The sequence below is a fragment of the Mobula birostris genome, chromosome 5 (genome assembly GCF_030028105.1).
Source record: "Mobula birostris isolate sMobBir1 chromosome 5, sMobBir1.hap1, whole genome shotgun sequence".
Classification (NCBI taxonomy): domain Eukaryota; kingdom Metazoa; phylum Chordata; class Chondrichthyes; order Myliobatiformes; family Myliobatidae; genus Mobula; species Mobula birostris.
Window position 1 is genome coordinate 191,717,620 of NC_092374.1, and position 20,897 is coordinate 191,738,516.

Sequence of the window (20,897 nt, forward strand, 5' to 3'; positions counted from 1 at the left end):
TCAAGAACTCTTCATGTCACATTCTCGACATTTATTTCTACAGTCGGCCCTCCGTATCCGCGGATTCAACCAACCGCGGATCGGGATTGAGAAAAAGACCAGAAGTTCTCTCTCCAGCACTCATTGTTTGAGCATTGCTCGCCTCGCATCTGGTTCGTTTCTTACTTGTGTTGTGAGCGAGTGGAAGGAGATTAAGGCTAGTAAGAGATGGCTGGCTAGCTATGTAAAGCACTACAGCCTCAAGAGCTTAAAGATCACGGGAGAATCGGCACTGGCTGACGCCGAGGCAGCATCAGTGTTCCCAGAAGAGCTACAATGGTTGCCTCTGTACTGAACATGTACAGACTGTTTTTTCTTGTCATTATTCCCTGAACAATACAGTATAACAACTATTTATATAGCATTTACATCGTATTAGGTATTATAAGTAATCTAGAGATGATTTAAAGTATACTGGAGGATGTGCATAGGTTATATGCAAATACTGCGCCATTTTATATACGGGACTTGAGCATCCGCGGGTGGGGGGGGGGTGGTCCCGGAACCAAACCCCCCCATGGATACGGAGGGCCGACTGTATTTGTATTTGCCATCTTCTGCACTCTGCTTGAGCGTCCTAGTTGGGCAATGTTTCATATTCTGTTCTACAGATTGGTTGAGTATGCCCACAAGAAGATGAAGCTCAGGGTAGTGTATGGTGACGTATCTACTTTGATAATAAAATTTACTTTGAACTTTGAATCTTAAGGGGCACGCATAAGGTGAATGTGCACAGTCTTTTCCCCAGGGCTGGGGAATCAGGAATTCGAGGGCATAGTTTTAATGTGAGACGGGGGGATTTAATAGGAACCTCGTCAGGGGTGGGCGGCAGGACAAGCTTTTCACTCAGTGGCTGGTCAGTATATGGAACTGACAGGAGAGGTGGGTGAGGCAGGTACATTAGCACTATCTGAATTGTAGGGCAAGGCCGAACAGAACATAGAACAGTACAGGCCCTTCGGCCCACAATGTTGTGCTGACCTCCAAGATCAATCTGAAGCTTTGCTCCCACGTAGCTCTACATTTTTCTATCATCCATGTGCCTGTCTGAGAGGTTAGGACTTTATTCCCTGGTGCACTGGTGAATGAGGGGAGATCTTACAGAGGGGGGTATAGCTAAGGTAAATGCAAGCACACATTTCCCATCAGGCTGGGTGAGGCTAGGATCAGAGGTCATAGGTTTACAGTGATAGGCGAAGTATTTCAAGATTAATTTATCAAAGAATGTAAAAACTATATAACCTTGAGATTTGCTTGCTCACGAGTAGCCACAAAGCAAGGAACACAAAAGAACCCAACTAAAGGGAAAAAAAAATGAAAAAAGAGAAGGAAAAAGTAAATTAAAGCCATGCAAACAATTGAAGCGAACAATAGCATTGTGAGCCAAAAATGAGTCCCCTGATGTGGAGCAGCCTGGAGTAGGCCCAAAGCCTCACTTATCAGATCACCGTATTAGCGGGCACGGAGCACAGCAGCCGGGGCAGTCTTCATAGCCTCAGTGCCGTGGAGAGAGGAGTGAGATCCGCTCCAATCTATTTAAGGGGGATGTGAGGGGAAATTTCTTCACTCACAGGGCAATATGAGTGCCAGCGGATCAGTGGTGGATCTGGAATCACTTTATTTCAGGCTTTAGTTTCTTCTGCCCCGCGGGAGGGGGGAGAAGAGGGAATATACAGGGTGGGAGGCATCTTTGATTACGCAGGCTACTTTAGCAAAGCAGCAAAGAGTAGAGACAGAGTCCGTGGAGGGGAGGCTGTTTCCCGTGATGTGCAGGTCTCTGCAGTTTCTTGCAACCTCGGACATAACAGTTCCCATATCAAATCGTGATGCATCCAGGTAGGATGCTCCCTCTGGTGCATCGATAACAACTGGTGAGGGTCTACAGGGCCTACTAGATTTCTGTAGCCTCCTGAAGCACTACTGGTGAACTTTCTTTGCCATGACATCCTGGCCGTGAGTCAGTTCAGGCACAAAGGTCCAGTGTTGTTTGGGGTCTGCATTGGTTAGCATGTTGAAGGTGACGATCTTCTACTGTGAACATCACCTCTGGTGAAGGTTGGAGAGAGCCTTGTATTATTACAGGGCTCGTGAACACCGCACAGTAATTTGTGAGCCTTCTGACTTTGTGACAGGGAAGATTGTTGTCGAAGCAACTGTTGACGTGGTTGAGGAATCTCCTGCCACGATGTCCTGGGGCTAAAGTAATTGCTTTTCTCCTGTCTTCCGCACAAGGGCGTCCATTGTCACGGGGAGTTATGTTTACTCCTGAGCCTCACCCATCTTGTTAAGTCATACGGTGCATTGACCTTCACCAACCGTGGGACTGAGTTTAAGAGCCAAGAGGTAATGTTACAGCTATATAGACCCCACTTGGAGTACTGTGCTCAGTTCTGGTCACCTTACTACAGGGAGGATGTGGAAGCCATAGAAAGGGTGCAGCGGAGATCTACAGGAATGTTGCCTGGATTGGGGAGCATGCCCTATGAGAATAGGTTGAGTGAACTCGGCCTTTTCTCCCCTTGGAGTGATGGAGGATGAGGGGTGACCTGATAGATGTGTGTAAGATGATGAGAGACATTGATCGTGTGGATAGTCAGAGGCTTTTTCCCCAAGGCTGAAATGGCTAACATGAGAGGGCACAGGTTTAAGATGCTTGGAAGCAGGTACAGAGGAGATGTCAGGGGTAAGTTTTTTACACAGAAAGTGGTGAGTGCATGGAATGGGCTGCCGGTGATGGTGGTGGAGGCAGATACGATAGGGTCTTATTAAGAGACTCCTGGACAGGTACATGGAGCTTAGAAAAATAGAGGGCTATGGGTAACCCGAGGTAATTTCTAAGGTAAGTACATGTTTGGCACAGCTTTGTGGGCCGAAGGGCCTGTATTGTGCTGTAGGTTTTCTATGTTTCTCTGTAAAGTGGTCTGGGAAACCATAAGATTACACTGATGTTTGTCAGGCAGATATTAGCCCATAAAGGTAACCTTGCCTATGTGAGCCAGGCCTGGCAAAGGATCAGAAAAAGTCATTAGTGTTGTATGTTTTGGTAATGGGAAGTAACAGCACCCGAGCCCAGGTGGTTTCCACATCACATCACAGAGTTTGCCAAGAGGAAATGTCACCATGCTCCTGACTTTCAGTAACAGATCCTCTCCAACAAGTCAGGAGTTAATTACCAGATACTCCGGTTGCGTGTCACAATGCGGGCGGTATTTTGCATTAATCTCTGTTGGTTTCGGGTGGGGCCTTTGCCTCTTCTGTCAGAACGGCTGATGATGCAAGCCCCACATGAGAAACTCCAGCAACTAAAACATACAGTGAAGTACATCGCTGGCACCAATCAGAGGTGAGCTGGGGGCAGCCGCAACTGTCGCGACGCTTCCGGCGCCAGCGTAGCCTCAGCGCCACGGAGGTGACCATTACCAGCCTTTGGAAGGTGGGAGGAAACCCACTGGTGACGGGTAGAACATGCAAGCTGCTCAGAGGCTGTGGCAGGGATCGAACCTGGGTTGCTGACGCTGTCAGGTGTCACACTGCGCTCCTGTGCCACCACAAGCAGCCGTCCGAATTTATCCGATTGGACCGAGGGTAGAGAAACGTGGATGCGGAATCTGGAGGAGAGGAATTCTTTTTTGAATGGAGGCATATAAGATGACGAATGTGTCTCTTTAACCAAATGTTAGTTTGCTTGCTTGCATCACCTGATGTGGCTATAGTCAGACGGTGTTCTGGGAACATTCCCGTGAAGGAGTCTTGGGCGGTTTTCTACATTATGTTCCCAAGACATTGGCTCATTCCACAAGCCTTAATCAACTGAATTTTTTTTATTTTAAACTGCAAAAATGACATAATTGTACAATCACAGCAGTGTAGCACACTTCGCAGTACCAGCAACCCAGGTCCGATTCTCACTGCGGCCTGTGAGGAGTTTGTACGTTCTCCCCGTCACCGCCTGGGTTTTTTTCCAGTTGCTCTGGTCTGCGGGCTGGTTGGTTAATTGCTCATTGTGAATTGTCCCGTGGTTTGGCTGGGATTAAATCGGAGGTCACGGCACAGCTCAAGGGGCCAGAAGGGTCTATTCCGCGCGGTATCTCAATCAATAAATAATGGGATTAAATGAACACGTATTGCGTTTTGAGCAGATCTGCAGAAAATAAAATACCAGCAGCAAAACTGTACTAATAAAATAATGCATTGTCTTAAACCAGCATGTTACATATTAGTGGATGCTGTTGGCAGAATGTAATAGGGTGGGGAGGGGGAACAACAGATTTCGATGAGTATGAATTATACATTATCCGTCTATGCATAATTTAAAACGAAATATATAGAGGGTGCACGTAAAATCTGGCAGCAGAAAATAAAAGCGCAAGTCACCCTGTTGTGGTGAACTCAGATGAGGGATTGATTTCTTGCAGGGTTAAACTCGTCTTTGAATTTGCTTCAAGTGGTCTAATGCTTCTTGTTTAGCGGCAAAACATGCCCACTGTTGTTCTGTCCACTGTTTGACTCGATTCCAGGGTAATTCGGTTGACTGAATGTTTTGCAGTAAGGAGTTTGCCTTGCCGCAATTGGAACCAAGCAGGTGACTCGGTGTGTTTACCCTGACCCAACTCGCTGTTAGCCTTGTGAAAAAAATCAGAGCAGGCGCTAAACTCTGCTGCCGCTTGAAGAATGAAGCTGCTGGTGAATCAGAATCGGGTTTATTAGCACTGATACATATCGTGAAATTAGTTTTTGTGGCAGCAGAAAAAAGTCACTATAAGTGACAGTAAAAAAAATTAAATATATAGTGCAAAAGTGGAATAGTGAGGGAGTGTTCGTGAACCGTTGAGAAATCTAATGACACTAAGATTGGAAGTGTTGTGCACAGTGAGGAAGGCTTTCAAAGCTTGCAGAGGGATCTGGACTAACTGGAAAAACGGGCCAGAAAATGGCAGATGGAATTTAATGCAGACAAGTGCGAGATATTGCATTTTGGAAGGACAAATCAAGGTAGGACATACACAGTAAATGGTAGGGCACTGAGGAGTACGGAGGAACAAAGGGATCTGGGAGCTCAGATACATAATTCCCTGAAAGGAAGAAGCTATTCCTGAAACATTGAGTGTGGGTCTACAGCCTCCTGTTCCTCCTCCCCGATGGTAGTAATGAGGAGAGGGCACGTCCCAGATGGTGAGGGATGTCACCTTCCTGAGGCACGGCCTGTTGAAGATGTCCTCGATGGAGGGGAGGTTGGTGCCCATGGTGGAGCGGGCTGAGCCTACATCAGGGGTCCCCATGCACCAATACTACTAAGGAAGGGGTCCGTGGACCCCAGATTTGGAACCCCTGCTCTACAGCCTCTCTCAATCCTGTCCATACCAGCTGGTGATACAACAGTCAAAACGTTCTTCACCGTACGCCTCCAGAAATTTGTACGCCTCCAGAAATTCGTACACCTCCAGAAATTTGCTAGTCTTTGCAAATCTCCTCGAACCCCTAATGAAGTATAGCTGCTGGCGTGCCTTCTTTGTATCGATACACTGTGCCTGCAATAGATCCGCTGAGATGTAGCCGCCCAGGAGCTTGAAACTGCTCACCTTTTCCACTGCTGGCCCTTCAAGGAGGACCACAGCACTTATCACTTTGTGAGAATCGCCTTCAGGCAACTGGTTCTGCTGAACGTCTTCCTGCTGAACCGTGTCTACGCCCACCTGGACAAGCCAGCGAGCACTGTGAGGGTCATGTTTTTTGACTTCTCCAGTGCATTCAACACCATCCGCCCTGCTCTGCTGGGGGAGAAGCTGACAGCGATGCAGGTGGCTGCTTCCCTGGTGTCATGGATTCTTGATTACCTGACTGGCAGACCACAGTACGTGTGCTTGCAACACTGTGTGTCTGACAGAGTAATCAGCAGCACTGGGGCTCCATAGGGGACTGTCTTGTCTCCCTTTCTCTTCACCATTTACACTTCGGACTTCAACTACTGCACAGAGTCTTGTCATCTTCAGAAGTTTTCAGATGACTCTGCCATAGTTGGATGCATCAGCAAGGGAGATGAGGTCGAGTACAGGGCTACGGTAGGAAACTTTGTCACATGGTGTGAGCAGAATTATCCGCAGCTTAATGTGAAAAAGATGTCCTTTAACATCTGCCGGATGATGCTGAGGATGTTCTATGGGTCTGTGGTGGCCAGTGCGATCATGTTTGCTGTTGTGTGCTGGGCCAGCAGGCTGAGGGTGGCAGACACCAACAGAATCAACAAACTCATTCGTAAGGCCAGTGATGTTGTGGGGATGGAACTGGACTCTCTGATGGTGGTGTCTGAAAAGAGGATGCTGTCTAAGTTGCATGCCATCTTGGTCAATGTCTCCCATCCACTACATAATGTACTGGGTGGGCACAGGAGTACATCCAGCCAGAAGCTCATTCCACCGAGATGCAACACTGAGCATCATAGGAAGTCATTCCTGCCTGTGGCCATCAAACTTTACAACTCCACCCTTGGAGGGTCAGACACCCTCAGCTGATAGGCTGGTCCTGGACTTATTTCCTGGCATAATTTACATATTACTATTTAACTATTTATGGTTCTATTACTATTTATTATTTATGGAGCAACTGTAGCGAAAACCAATTTCCCTCGGGATCAATAAAGTATGACTGTGACTATGACTATGTTCACTGCCCTCTCGGCACCTCACCCCTGTGCTCTGGATTCCCTCTACTCCCCTCCCCCACTCCCTGCCCTCCTCCCCAACTCCCTACCCTCCTCCCCCACTCCCCACTCTTGGCACTTCCTACCCTCTTCCCCTACTCCCTACCCCACTCCCTACCCTTCTCCCCGACTCCCTACCTTCCTCCCCCACTCCCGGCCTGCCCTCCCCCACTCCCCACACTTGGCACTCCCTACCCTCCTCCCCCACTCTCATCACTCTCTACCCTCCTCCTCCTCTCCAAAGCCTGCTCAATCATTGTCAGTGCAGAGGGTATGAATCTACAGTGAAAAGTGATAGCAGTGAGGTCTCTGGAATCTAGAAAAGGAGGCTGTCTCACTGAAGCAGGACAAGAGACAGGCGTGCTGAAAGCCCTTGACTGCTCGGAGCTGTGGATAGTCAGTCTTTGAGGCCTGACTTCAGAGGGTATGTGGGATCCGGACACTAAGGAGTCGAGGAGGAAGATGGAGCTGAGGTAGATGTATGGAATTGCTTGTGAGGACTGTTTGGTCAGTGAGAGTCAGTGAATAACCTGTCTCCAGAGATGGAGACAGCAAGATTGAGAAAGGGGGAGCTAAGTGTCAAAGGTGGACAAATAAATTTGAGGGCAGGGTGGAAGTTGGAGGTACGATGGCATAGCGGTTAGCCCAATGATTTACAGTGCCAGCAAACACCGATTGGCGGGGGAGGGGGAGGGGAATGCATCAATTCCCATTGCTGTCCTGAAGGAGTTTCTATAGTCTCCCCGTGACCACGTGGGTTTCCTCCGGGTGCTCCCGTTTCCTCCCACTTTCCAAAGACATATGAGTGCTGTTAGTTATGTGACGTTTATGGGCCTCACCCAGCATCCTTGGACTGTGCTAGTTGTTGACCCAAAACAATGCATTTTGCTGTGTTTCAATGTTTCGATGTACACGTGACAAATAAAGTAATCTTTTAAAAAAAAGTTGATGAAATTGAAGAGCTCAGTATGAATGCAGGGAGCAGCACCAATGCAGTCGTCAATATAGCGCAGGAAGAGTTGTGAAGCATTGCCAGTGAGACTTGGAACACGGACTGTTCCACGTGCCTTCCCAAAAGGACCCATGCAAGTGCCCATGGTTACTTGGGTTTCGGAAAAGATGAGAGGAGCGAAAGGGAAGTTGTTGAGGGTGAGAACCATTTCAGCCAGACCGAGGATAGTGGTGGCAAGTGGAACTAGTTAGGTCTGTTGTCCAGAAAGAAGCAGAGAGCTTTAAGGCCCTGATGAAGAGTCTCAGCCTGAAACTGTGATTGTCCATTCCCCACCATTGATGCTGTCTGGCCAGCTGAATTCCTCCAGCATTTTGTGTGTGTTGTCGAATCTTCTGTGTCTAGCATTTGGTCAGCAGATGCTTGTATTTCTTCCCTCATTGCCTGGTGTTCCCACCGTTCACAAGCAGTGAATTGGAGGATGTCGTGTTTAATTGTTTATTGATTAACTTTTGCTTTAACAGGATGGTAATATGACACCGAAAAAAAGCAAAACTGACCTATAATCTTAAATGCTTCATGTTGCAAACAGTCTATAGAACAACAACAGCAGAGTACAAAATTATACTGAATGATATTACTTGGAGCAAAGTGTTGTGGAAAATATTTAAACACAGAGGGTTTATTAACATATGTTGTGAAATTAGTTGCTTTATGCAGCAGGACAGAGCAAGATCAAACTTATACCAAGTTTTAATAAACAATAAAGCAAATAAGTAACTAGTGTGAAAAAGGAATAACAAGGTAGTGTTCACTGACTGTTCTGAAAGCTGATGGCGGGATGGAAGAAACTGTTGCTAACACTGAGTGTGGGTCTTCAGGCTCCTGTACCAACTCCCTGATGGTAGTGATAGGAAGAGGGCATGTCCTGGGTGGTGATGGATGCCACCTTTTGCAGATGCCCTCGATAAAAGGAGGATGGAGCCGGCTGAGTCGGCACTTCATTACAGGGAGGATCTGGAGGCTTCAAAAGGAATTTGCCAGGACGCCACCTGGGTCAGAGGGCAGGTCCTATCTGGAGAGGTTGGACGAACCAGGAGCAACAGAGGCTGGGAGGAGACCTGAGAGAAGCTTATAAAATGTTTGAGAGGCACAGGCAGCCAGTATCTTCTTTCCAGGGAGGAAATATCTCATACCAGAGGGCATGCAACGAAGGTGAGAGGGTGCAAGTTCAAAGGAGGTGTCTGGGGCAAGTTTTTACACTGAAAATGGTGGCTGCCTGGTGGTGGAGGAGGCAGATAAGGTAGAGGTGCTTAAGAATCTCTTCGGCACATGAATGTGCAGAGAATGGAGGGGTATGGCGCATGTGCAGGAAGAAAGCAGTAGGCATCATTAGTTCCAGTTTATTGTCATTCAACGATACGCGTGTATACAGCTAAATGAAACATCGTTCCTCCAGGACCAATACATAGAGTCACACACTGCGTGTATAGTTGTGATCCAGCACATAGAATCACAAAATAATATGAGCACAAGTCCCCCAGTGGCCTGGCATAAAGTGTCGGGTGCAGTTTATATAAGACAGTATGATGTTACTGGCACTTCTAATAAAACGAGCAGTTTTACAATTACATAAAACAGTGGCAGTAACAGATGATAAGTGACCAGTGCAGGATGAGAGATGAGGAGTGGGGTCAGCAACAGGGCATTAGTTTAAATAGTTCTGCACAGTTTCATGGGACGAAGGGCCAGTTCCTGGGATGTACTTTCTATATTCTATAATAATGCCCATTTAATGGACTGCAGAGTATCTGTAGAACATTTGTACAACTTATTCTGAAATGTCAAATAACAATTTGGAATTAATTAGTGTGTCAAATATTTAGAACGTCAGTGTAAACCCAGAGTAAACGGGTAGGTAGTTTGTACAGTTGTAGACGTGATGTAGGATTACGGCATTCAGAAAGGATATTGAAACGTAGGAGAGAGGAGAGATTGATGAGGGTGATGGCCCAATTTGAGAGGCTATAACTAACCTCTGAAGGCTGGCTTCTTTAGAGAGGAGAATTTTGCATGGATTAATGCATGACTAAACAAGAGATCAAGGTGTAGATTGCAGATTGGTGGCCTCAGCAGAAAGCTGACCTCGGGGTGTTCGTTTATAATCAGAAACAAGTTTAATGGAGAAAATAACTGGGATTCCCTTTGTTTATTTGGGATGCTGTACTGCTTAATTGGGACAGGAAACTTGCTGAGCGCTTCTGAGCTGGTGTCAGTCACGTGGCTATCAGATACTACACCATGCTTAGAGTGATTAGTTTTTAAATAGTGTCAGTTACGAGTTTATATTGAAAACAGTGGTTTTTGTCACTGATAATTGCCGAGGAAAGAGCAATGAGACAATTCAGAAGTGTTTTGCTCAATGTGGTGTCAAGCATTCCCGCTTAGGGATGGCCAGGAGTGAAAATGAAACGATTTCACTACTTCAACAAGTTAGGAATTATGAAGATATTGACAATCACCTTGAATGTTGCAATGAAGATGAAGATTTGGATGAAAATTGTTGTATCAACACACTCCATGATAAGCTCTGGGTGTCTGTGCTAACTTTATTCATTTATAGTCAATCGAAGGGATGTGACAGAGGAATTCCTCTGTTGATAACTATTAGGAACAAATACACAGTTTTATAATACTGAAGTAGTTGTGCAAAAAAAGTTGGTGGGGTAGTGTCCATGGGCTGGTTGATTCGCTGTTCAGAAACCTGTCGGTGGAGCGGGAGTTTGGGGGTGGGGGGGGGAGGGAGGAACTGTTTCTGAAATGTTGAGTGTGAGTGTGTGTCTCCAGGCTCCCCTATCGTCTCCTGGATGGTTGTGATGAGAAGAGGGCAGTTCTGAGTGGTGGGAGCCCTTCATGATGCATCACCTTTCGAAGATGTCCTCGATGCTGGGGAGACTAGAGCCCATGCTGGAGCTGGCTCAGTTTGCAACCCTTGGCAGCTTGTTCCGACCCTGTGCAGTGGCCCCACCGTCCCAGATGGACAATGTGGTTGGCTGTTTGTGTAGGTGAATACAACACGGGCTACCCAGTCCTCACCTTGCCTCCCCGGTGTGTGGGGATTCGGGGCTGTCCTGTGCCTTGCACTGGGAGTCACACCCTGCAACCTGCTTCCTTTGATAGTTTTACCAGTTTCCTGCCCTCCTCGACCCACCGAGCCCCTCCAGTGGATATGGGCAGCACTGTGACCTGTGGTTTCTCACTATGGACCGTCAGGCCTGCAGGGCTGGAGGGGGCTGTTTTCAGGTCAGTGGTACTGTAGGGGTTGTAGGGGCTGGGATCTTGCTCTGTAAAGGGCAGGCAGGTGGTGCTGTGCTTGGATGGTCGTGGCTACATACTGTGAACCAGGGCGCGCCCCGGGCTTCTCGCTCGGCCTTTAACTCGCTTGCAATAAACCGTCCCGTCACGAAGATCCCACACAGACTGGAGGGGGCAGCAGGCAGGGGTGGGGGAGAGGGGAGGTTGGCGAGGAAGGACAGGAGGGCTTGCTTACCACGGACTGGATGGGGTGAGGGCTGAGATCGTGGGCAAACAGCAGCCGGATGGAGGGTGGGGGGGGGGAATATGGCTGAGAGAAATACTGAAAATATCTTGTAGGGTGAGAAAGTTAATCCCCTGCCTAGGATCTGATTTGTGAGTGAGAAATGGTGGTGGTGCTTGTCTACTTGTCCATACTGTATCAACCGCTACCACTGGGCTATAAGCATGCAGGAGCAGTGTGTGATTAAGTGCCTTGCTCAAGGACACACACTCTGCCTCGGCTGAGGCTTGAACTAATGACCTTCAGATCATGAGCCCAAAGCCTCAACCACTTGGCCACGCGCATTCAAATGCCCTCCACTGAGAATAGACTGCTTGGAGTCTGACTGTGAGAACAGTGGATGAAAGGGTTAATACCCACAGGAAAAGGCTGCCTGGATTCTGTGAGTGGGAAGTGGTGAGTAAAAAGGGTTAATTCACTACCAGGTGGACAGGCTGCCTGGGGTCTGACTGTGAGTGGGAAGCAGTGGATGAAAGGGTTAATTCCCTCCCCTGGGAACAGGCTGCCAGAAGTTGGACTGTGAGTGGGGTTAATACACTCATGGCTGGGCTGCCTGGGGTCTGACTGAGTGGAGAGCAGTGAGTGAAAGGGTTAATACTCTCTCAGGATTGGACTGACTGTGGAGATTGGTGGGAGAGAGGTTTAATGACCTGGAGGCTGCAGGTTAAGGGTGAAAGGTGAAATATTTAGGGGACCCTGAGGGGGAGCTTCTTTGCTCGGAGGGTGGGTGTGAGTGTGAAATGAGCTGCCAGCGGAAGTGATGGGTGCGGGTACAATTACAACATTGAAGAGAAATTTGTTCAAGTACGACTGTGGGCCAGTGGGACCAGGCAGAGTAACAGTTCGGCACAGATGGGCCGAAGGACCTGTTTCTGTGCTGTGGTGCCCTCTGACTCCCCTGGCTACAGGCCGGGTTCGACTGACCGGGGAGCGGTGGGTGAAAGGGTTAAGTGTTGGAGCGTGGAAACGGGTGGCCGGTAGCTGAGTAGACGTGAGAGTCCAGTGTCCAGGGCAGCGCACACTGTGAACAGTGGCATAGATAGAATCACTTGTACTAATTGGACTGTTGGGGCCAGAGCCCTGTGTAGAAAGGAATAAATATTGCAGGAGAGAAGCTGTGACTGACTGGGGATGGGGGTGGGTGTGGGGAGGTGTCACGTGCATGAAGGACACTGATCAGAAATGTCCTGGGTGAGCGCTGGGGGCCTGGGGGGGTCAGGGAAAATAGTGGGGTGCCAGGATGTGGGATCAGTGGGAGAGATGGAGGAGGAGGTCTGTGCAGAGCATCGATGTTGTTAGTTGGAGGGTCAGTGTCAGTCATCTGCTACACAGAAGATTCGGCAGACACTGGGCATCGTGAGCGTTAGGTTAGCGTAGAGGTTAACACAACGCTTTACAGCACCCGCGACCCGTATGCACTTCCTGCCGCTTTGGTACGTTTGCCCGGTGACCGTGCGGGCTGCCTCTTTCCGTGCGCGCGTATGTGTAATTCTGCATGCCAGGACGTTTTCACGTGTGTGAGTCTGCATGCCCGTTTGTGAGGGTGACGGATTGGGTGGACCGCGGTGGGCACTGACGCAGTTTGTCCTCCTGTCTGCAGGAGGAGCTGGAACAGCTGAACCAGGCCAGCGAGGAGATCAACAAGCTGGAGCTACAGCTGGACGTAAGTGTGTCCTCCCTCCGCCCTCCGTCCTCCAGCCACTGCCCACCCCCCCAGGGAGACAGCTGCCGTGTTCCAGCGCACAATCCTGGCAGGAGCGCTCTCAGCTGAGCTCAGAGCCTGACCCTTGGGAGCAAGGCAGCCATCTTGTAGATGTGCACCTGGATCCCCTGTGCTGCCCCCTACCACCAGGCCCCTTGAAATAGCAGAGTGGCTTAAAAGTCTCTGCCATCCCACCCAAGCTCTCTCCTCGTATCCCTTCCACTAAGAAATATTTCCAGTGCCTTTCTGAATGTACGTAATGATATGGCTTCCTGTTCTCAAGTTTTCCACAGGCTTACCAGTCCCCGGGATGAGAAATGTCTCCTCATCTCAGTTTAAAAATAATTTACTCCTTTACCTTGGACCCTGTTCCTGGACCCGCAGTCTCTGGGAACATGCTTCTGGCATCAGGGAGCTTTTACCCTATGTACGGCATGGGAGGTTTGTGAGGGGCCAGTGTAGGGAGAGTTTTACCCCGTGTGTAACCCGTGCTCTTCCTGCCCTGGAACAGGCCAGTGTTGGGGAGCTTTACCCTGTGTGCAACCCATGATGTTACTGTCCTGGAAGTGTGTGAGGGGCCAGTGTAGGGAGAGTTTTACCCCGTGTGTAACCTGTGCTCTTCCTGCCCTGGAAGTGTGTGAGGGGTCAGTGTGGGGGGAAGCTTTACTCTGTGTGTAACCCATACTGTCCCTGCCCTTACTTCTACAAGAATAATTGATTATAAATTCAGAACACTGCTGTCCTAATGTATGATCATATTGTAAACAAAACCTAGACAAATCATGACCAGCACAGACTAAGCCAACAGATTCCCATCCTCATCAAGGATCATGTTTATTCCTCTCAGGGCCCTATGGTCCCGAAACACTTTTGTGTTACCCTTGGATGTTATGTTCTCTTTCCACAGCTACCTGCATGTGGACAGTACTCAATTCAATTCTAGTTCAATTGTCATCCAGCCATACATAAATACTCATGAACACAGGCAAATGAGACAGCGTTGCTATGGGGTCAAGGTGCAAAACGCATTACCGACAGTCACACACAGGAACACATTCATGGAGTAACAGAGGCCTGACGCCCCTGCGACACTGCGGCTCGATGAACAGTTCTCACCCATACAAGCTCCTGTTGAATGTCAGTAATGTACAACGACGCACAATATGCATATATAGTCCAGACCCCTGCCCCCCAAGCCCACTGGGATCACCTCTCAATCGGCCCCAGAGCCTACTGGGCAATACTGTGGATTAGAGACTCCGTCCTTGCAGATACAGGCATGGAAAAACACAGCCAGACAAACGTGTATATGTATACGTCTTCCATAGGAGGCCAGGAACACTTACCGGAAAATCCTCTCGGAATCCGCCAGGAAGCTGAATGCCCAGGGCTCCCAGCTGGGCAGCTGCATTGAGAAGGCTCGCCCGTACTATGAGGCTCGGCGGCAGGCCAAGGAGGTGAGGTTTCTGAGCCAGGACACTCGTGTTCAGAGGTGACTCTGGTGTGGGGGGAGAGCCCTCCGCCGAGGGGATTGGCTCTTACTGGGGTGAGGTCCCTCTGGCGAGGTGATTGAACACCCCGGGGTAGGGGGACCTGTCCCAAGGGGATTGATTCTCACTGGGGTGGGGTAGGGAGGGGGTGTCCCTGTCCTGAGGGACTGAGTCTCCCTGGGGTGCGCGACGCTCTGCCAAGGGGATTGATTCTCCCCGGGGTGGGGAGGGGGTGTCCCTGTCCCAAGGGATTGAGTCTCCCTGGGGTGTGCGACGCTCTGCCAAGGGGATTGGGTATCACTGGGGTGGGAAGGGGGGGGGTCCCTGTCCTGAGGGACCGAGTCTCCCCGGGGTGTGCGACGCTCTGCCAAGGGGATTGATTCTCCCCGGGTGGGGTGGGGAGGGGGGGTCCCTGTCCTGAGGGTCCGAGTCTCCCCGGGGTGCGCGACGCTTTGCCAAGGGGATTGAGTCTCACTGGGGTGGAGGGGATCCCTTTGCCGAGGGTTACTCCCGACATCATCTTCTGCTTGTTTTTCTCTCCGGGTGAGCGTCAATATCCAGAGGAGGACGACCTGTGGGAATTAGCACCCCAGGGTGCCATGAGCCCCTTTCGCAGAGTGGTGGCAGCACCCTGGAGTTGCTGCTGGGCGCTGGCCAATACGGGAGTGCGGGCAGTGGTGGTTGGGTTTGACGTTACAGCCCAGCACTGTGGGGGTGGGGAACTGTTTCCCAGTTCCGCGTCTCACTGACCAGCTCCTCCCTCTGCTGAGCACCACTCCGCAGATCCACCTCGCGTGAAGTGTGCATTGCCGAGTCCATAGAAAAATAGCATGGAAACAGGCCTTTCGTCCCAACTAATCTGTGCTGACCATCCATTGTTGCATTAAAATTTTCATTTTATTATCCCCACGTCCCCATCAACTCGCCCCAGATCCGACCACCCACCCACATGCCAGGGGGAGAATTTACTGCTGCCAGTAAACCCACCTTGGCAGCTCCCTTGGGACACGTGTGCGGGATGTGTGAGGAAACAGGAGCACCCATGGGAGACGTTTGCAGTCACAGGTAGCACAGGTTAGGGCTAGTGAGTTGTGGGAATGTGTGGCGAGGCCTGTGGGCTGTCTCAGCACATCGTCAGACCGTGTTGGCCGTTCACCCAAACGTCACAATTGACTGTATGTTTCGCCGTACGTTGTGATTTTTAAGAGGAAATCTGATCTTCACATTTTCCGTTGAAGGCCCAACAGGAGACGCAGAAGGCAGCCCTGCGATACGAGAGGGCAGTCAGCATGCACAACGCCGCCCGCGAGATGGTGTACGTGGCCGAGCAGGGTCTGATGGCTGACCGGAACCGGCTGGACCCCACTTGGCAGGAGATGCTGAACCACGCCACCTCGAAGGTAAACCAGCCCCGCACCCCTGGCTCAGAGTCTTGCCATCATCCTGAGACACCTCCCCCCCCGCCCCCCCTGTCCTGTGTTGACCCTCCCCCTCCCCCATGGCCCTGTTTGGGATCCCCTGCATTCAGATTTATTTATTTATCGTGTGTGCTGGTCATCAAAACGTACGGTGAAATGGTTAACAACCAGAACCGCCCGAGGATGTGCTGGGGGCAGCCCACGCACCCTGGTGCCATGAAATAGATTAGGACATCAGAAGTTCATTGTTTTATCGTGCAAGAGGTCCATTCAAGAGTTTAATAACAGTGTTTGGAACTGTCCTTGAGCCTGGTGGTACGTGCTTTTAGGCTTTTGTATCTTCTGCCCGATGGGAGAGGGGAGGAGAGACTACGTTGGGGGTGGGCTGTTTTCACGAGGTAGCAGGAGGTGCAGACAGAGTCCATGGAAGAGAGGCAGAGAGGCTGGTTTGCATGATGCACTGGGCTGAGTCCACAGCTCTCTGCGATTCCTTGCAGAGCAAAGATGGAAGGCACCAAGGTAGGATGCTTCCTACGCATTTCTGAAAAACCTGGTCCGGGTCTTTGGGGACTTAGCAAATTCCCTGAGCCTTCTGTGGAAGTAGAGGCACACGGATGAAAGGAAAAAGATGGGTTATGTGAGCTGGTAGGGTTAGATTGATCCTGGAATAGGTTAAAAGTTTGGCGCAACATCGTAAGCCGAAGGGCCTGTTGGTGGGTGCTAGGAGCCTAGAGCCGTGCCCCTGGGTGGATGCGAAGTGCCTGGGGTTGTGACCAAACCCAGAATGGTGCACGGGGTCCACGGGGACAGGCGGACTTCGCCCGTGCAAAGTGACAGCAGCTCGGTGAGGCGTCCTCCCAAGCTGGTGTTTGATTGTGATTGTTATTCACCCGTTGCTCCCCATCCGCCCTCACCAGGTGAACGAGGCGGAGGAGGAGCGCCTGAGGAGTGAGCGGGAGCACCAGCGGGTGACGCAGCAGTGCCAGCAGGCCGAGGGCCGTGTCCAGCAGCTGCAGAAGGCCCTCAAGAGGCTCATCCTCAAATCCAAGCCCTACTTCGAGCTCAAGGCCCAGTTCAACCAGATTCTGGAGGTACTGTCTGTCCTTGAATCCCCTCCTTTCGTTACCCTACATCCCAGTGCATTTCACACTCCATCCTCGCCTCTGCTCCCTCCTTTCCTCTGCCCTCCTGCCACTCCCACGGTCCCTACCCTCTCCTCCTCTACACCTCTCCCTCCCTCCATCCCTTCCTCTCACTCACTGACCTTCCCCTCCACCACACCTCCCGCTCCCGTCTCTTCATCCTTCTGACGACAACACCAGTCCAGTGATATTCCTGGATCAGACGGTGTCCTACCCACTACTCCGTCCCGCCCCTCACTGACCCTCCCTCCCTCTGATCGATCTAGCTTGTGTGCTATAATCTTTTCCGTTCCATTCCCACTGACACTCCTACCCCATCGCCTCACTCTCCCCCTCACTAATTCTCGCTCTCCCCCCCCCCCCGCCCCCAGGAGCACAAGTCCCGGGTGACGTCCCTGGAGCAGCGGGTGTCCCAGGCCAAGACTCGATACTCGGTGGCCCTCAGGAACCTGGAACAGATCAGTGAGCAGATCCACGCCCGGCGCCTGCGGGCTGTGGCACCCCGGCGCGCCTCGCCCGTGGGCGCCGAGTCTAGCCCGGCCCAGCCGGAGGAGGGGGATAGGGAGGTGCAGGAGGCCTCGGCCCTCACCCCACTGGGAGCCGAGGGCCCTGCCTCTGATACCCTGTCCGTCCTTAGCTTCCAGACCATCGCCTCCGACCTGCAGAAGTTCGACTCGGTGGAGCACCTAGAGGAGCTATCAGATGCCACCAGCCTGGACAGTGACGAGACGGAGCCCGAGACGACACGCAGCACTCACTCCACCTTCCTCTACAGGCACCACCGCAGCGTCAGCCTGTAGCCCGCTGGTCTGGGAGGGGTGGGCAGTTCCTGTCTCCTCCCCCACCACCCCCTCCACTGGCCCCAGGTACTCGCCTCCCAGGGCGTCCTACATCCACCTGCACAGGGGCATTGGAGACGTTGGCCATAAAGGTCAGGGTGTAGGGGGCTAGTGGTGGGAGCCCGGGGTCCGCATACCCAGGACTGTACTGTACCTCCAGGAGCCCTCCTGGAATCTGTCCACAGGGTGTCTGTGGACCATGGTCACTCCCTGTGAGATAACCTGCCAGGAGGCTGTACTCTACTCCATAGGGATGCAGGAGTGTATGACTGAGGCATGGCAAATAATCCAGGGATGTCTCCCCACCCCACATCTTTTTCTTGTCATGGGTACTTAATCCAGGGGTTTCTCTTTCACTGTCGCTGGCCTCCGGCACATTACGCAGAGGTTTACCAATCTCCTGTCCTGCCCGAGTGAATCGCACCATATTGCCCCTCTCTCTGTGTCACCCAGTGTTTCCTCCCTTGTGTCAGCTGGATAAATCACCCAGTGATTTTTCTCACTGTGTCTCAGCCAGGGGAAGTCGCCCAGTGCTTCCACGCTCTCTTTATCTCAGCCTGGATTCATCACTGTGTTACCACTGGGACCCCAGTGTACCTCGCCCATGAGTGGCAAGCCCAGCTGGGAGAAATTGCCCAGTGTTTCCACACCCTCTGTATCTCAGCCCCGTAAATCCCCAGTGTTTCCACACCCTCTGTACCTCAGCCCCATAAATCCCCAGTGGTTCCAGACCCTCTGTACCTCAGCCCCGTAAATCCCCAGTGTTTCCAGACCCTCTGTATCTCAGCCCCGTAAATCCCCAGTGTTTCCAGACCCTCTGTATCTCAGCCCCGTAAATCCCCGGTGTTTCCACACCCTCTGTACCTCAGCCCCGTAAATCCCCAGTGTTTCCAGACTCTCTGTATCTCAGCCCCGTAAATCCCCAGTGTTTCCAGACTCTCTGTATCTCAGCCCCGTAAATCCCCAGTGTTTCCAGACTCTGTGTCTCAGCCTGGGCAGATCACCCAGACTCTGCACACCCTCTGTACCTCAGCCAGAGTCCGCACAGCCTGTGTATCTCAGCCCGGGTACAGAAGAATTTCCTTCCCCATTCCCCCTTGCACACGCTCACTCATCGATGTGCTGCTCTGGTGCTCTGGTCAGTGTGAGCCTCCCTTCTCTTCATGTCCTCTCGCACCTCCCTTGCCCCAGAGTGCCCATCCAGCATCCCCTTGTGGAAGGAGAGGCATTCGATCTGCATTGAAGATCCGTCCGCTTTGGAACCCCCCCTGGTCTGGTAATCCCATGCACGATGGACCTGGTGCTCAGGGAACCTGGTCTGATGACTGCAGGGCTGCCCATGTATCTGGGATGTATTTATTACAGACTTGTTTTTATATCTGTACACATTGGCCAATCCATCTCAGTTCATCCCTCTCTCTGTAGAGAGAGAGAAAGAGAGAGAGAGAGAGAGCAGCCTCAACACACCTTCAGGATGACTGGTCTCTCCCAGTGTTGCTAACTTTTCAATAACACTTCCTGGTGACTGGGAAGTAGGTTCTGCAGTAAATAAAATTGTAATTTCTGCGCCAAATCTCTCGCCATTCCTTCGTTCTCCTGGGTCCCTGCCAGGACTACAGCTCCACGGATGTTATTGGGAGGGTGGGGGGGGGTGGGGGAGTGTAGGTGTTTGGAGGGCAAAGCTGCTCTTGTGACGCGGAAGCTTTGGAAAAGGTCCGGAAGATGGTTAGCAGGATGCTGAACAACAGATTCTGCAGGTGATGGAGATCCACGTCAACACACATGCAAAATGCCAGAGGAACTCTGCAGGTCGGGCAGCACCCACAGAGGGGAATAAACCACCGACATTTCAGGTCAAGACCCTTCTTCAGCAGGTTGTTGTTCCTCTCAATAGATACTGCCTGACCTGCTGAGTTCCTCCGGCATTTTGTGTGAGTTTTCCTAGTTTAGAAGGTAGGAGCCGGAAGGAGAGGTCAAACCAAGGTGGGTTGTTTTCTGTGGAGCATCAGAGGCTGATTGGAGACCTGATAGAAGTTCATGAAATTATGGGGAGCCAGAAATAGGTGTTCCTCCTGGCATCAGAATCAGGCTTATTGTCAACACAACTATTGCGGGGGAGAGGATGACCCAGGAGAGGAAAGTCACAGCAGTCAGGACTCTGGCACTGAGTCTGACTGTGGCTCGGAAAGGGAAGGGGGTAGAAGAGGCAAGATGTGGTGAAAGGGGATTCGCTGGGGGGAACAGAAAGGAAGTTCTGTGGACAAGGCCGAGATTCCTGGATGGTGTGTTGCCTGCTGGGTGTCGGAGCCAGGGACGTCTCTATCAAGTCCTCAGCATTCTTAAGTGGGAGGGTGAGCACCAGAGGTCGTGATGACATGGTTAGGAAGAGGGACAGGGTTCTGCAAAGTGAGTTCAGGGAGTTAGATGCCAAGTTGAAGGACCGGACCTCCAGGGCTGTGATCTCAGGATTGCTTTCTGTGCCACGTGCTAGTGAGGCCAGATCGTACCATTTAACACGTGGCTAAGGAATTGGTGAGGAGGGAGGAAGAAGAGACAGTTTGTACCTAAACTGAAAGAGGACTAATATCCTGGCGGGAAGGTTTGTTAGAGCTGCACGGTGCGGTTTAAACTAGAGTTGCAGGGGGACATGAACCGGAGTGCCAGAACAGAAAGTGGAGAGGTTGTGGTGGCGGATGTTGGTAAGATCTCAGACAAAGTCAGGAATCAAAAGATCAAGCATGGTGGGATTAATGTCCTGAGCTGCATTTATTTCAATGCAAGATCTATTGTAGGAAAGGCAGATGAGCTCAGGGCATGGAATTATGACATTGTAGCCATGAGTGAGACCTGATTGCAGGAGGGGCAGGACTGGCAGTCCAATATTCTGGGGTTCTGTTGACCGAGGGGAGAGGCATCATTAATAGTCAGGAAAAATGTCACAGCAGTGCTCGGTCGAGACAGATGGGAGAACTCGTGGAACTGAGGAGTAAGAAAGGTATGATCCCGTTAATGGGATTATATTA

General features: G+C 51.0%; 1 protein-coding gene across 3 annotated transcripts in view; it reads left to right on the forward strand.

The window, feature by feature from the left end:
- sh3bp5lb (SH3-binding domain protein 5-like, b) overlaps positions 1–19,447 on the forward strand; it is a 33,281-nt gene extending 13,834 nt beyond the window's left edge. For all 3 annotated transcript variants that reach the window (XM_072259162.1, XM_072259161.1, XM_072259160.1), the window contains 5 exons: positions 12,884–12,946; positions 14,314–14,442; positions 15,714–15,875; positions 16,811–16,984; positions 17,407–19,447. In XM_072259162.1, the coding sequence (XP_072115263.1) occupies positions 12,884–12,946; positions 14,314–14,442; positions 15,714–15,875; positions 16,811–16,984; positions 17,407–17,835 (957 nt within the window). In that variant the 3' untranslated portion in view covers positions 17,836–19,447. The remainder of the gene's footprint in view (positions 1–12,883; positions 12,947–14,313; positions 14,443–15,713; positions 15,876–16,810; positions 16,985–17,406) is intronic.
- The last annotated feature ends 1,450 nt before the right edge of the window (positions 19,448–20,897 follow it).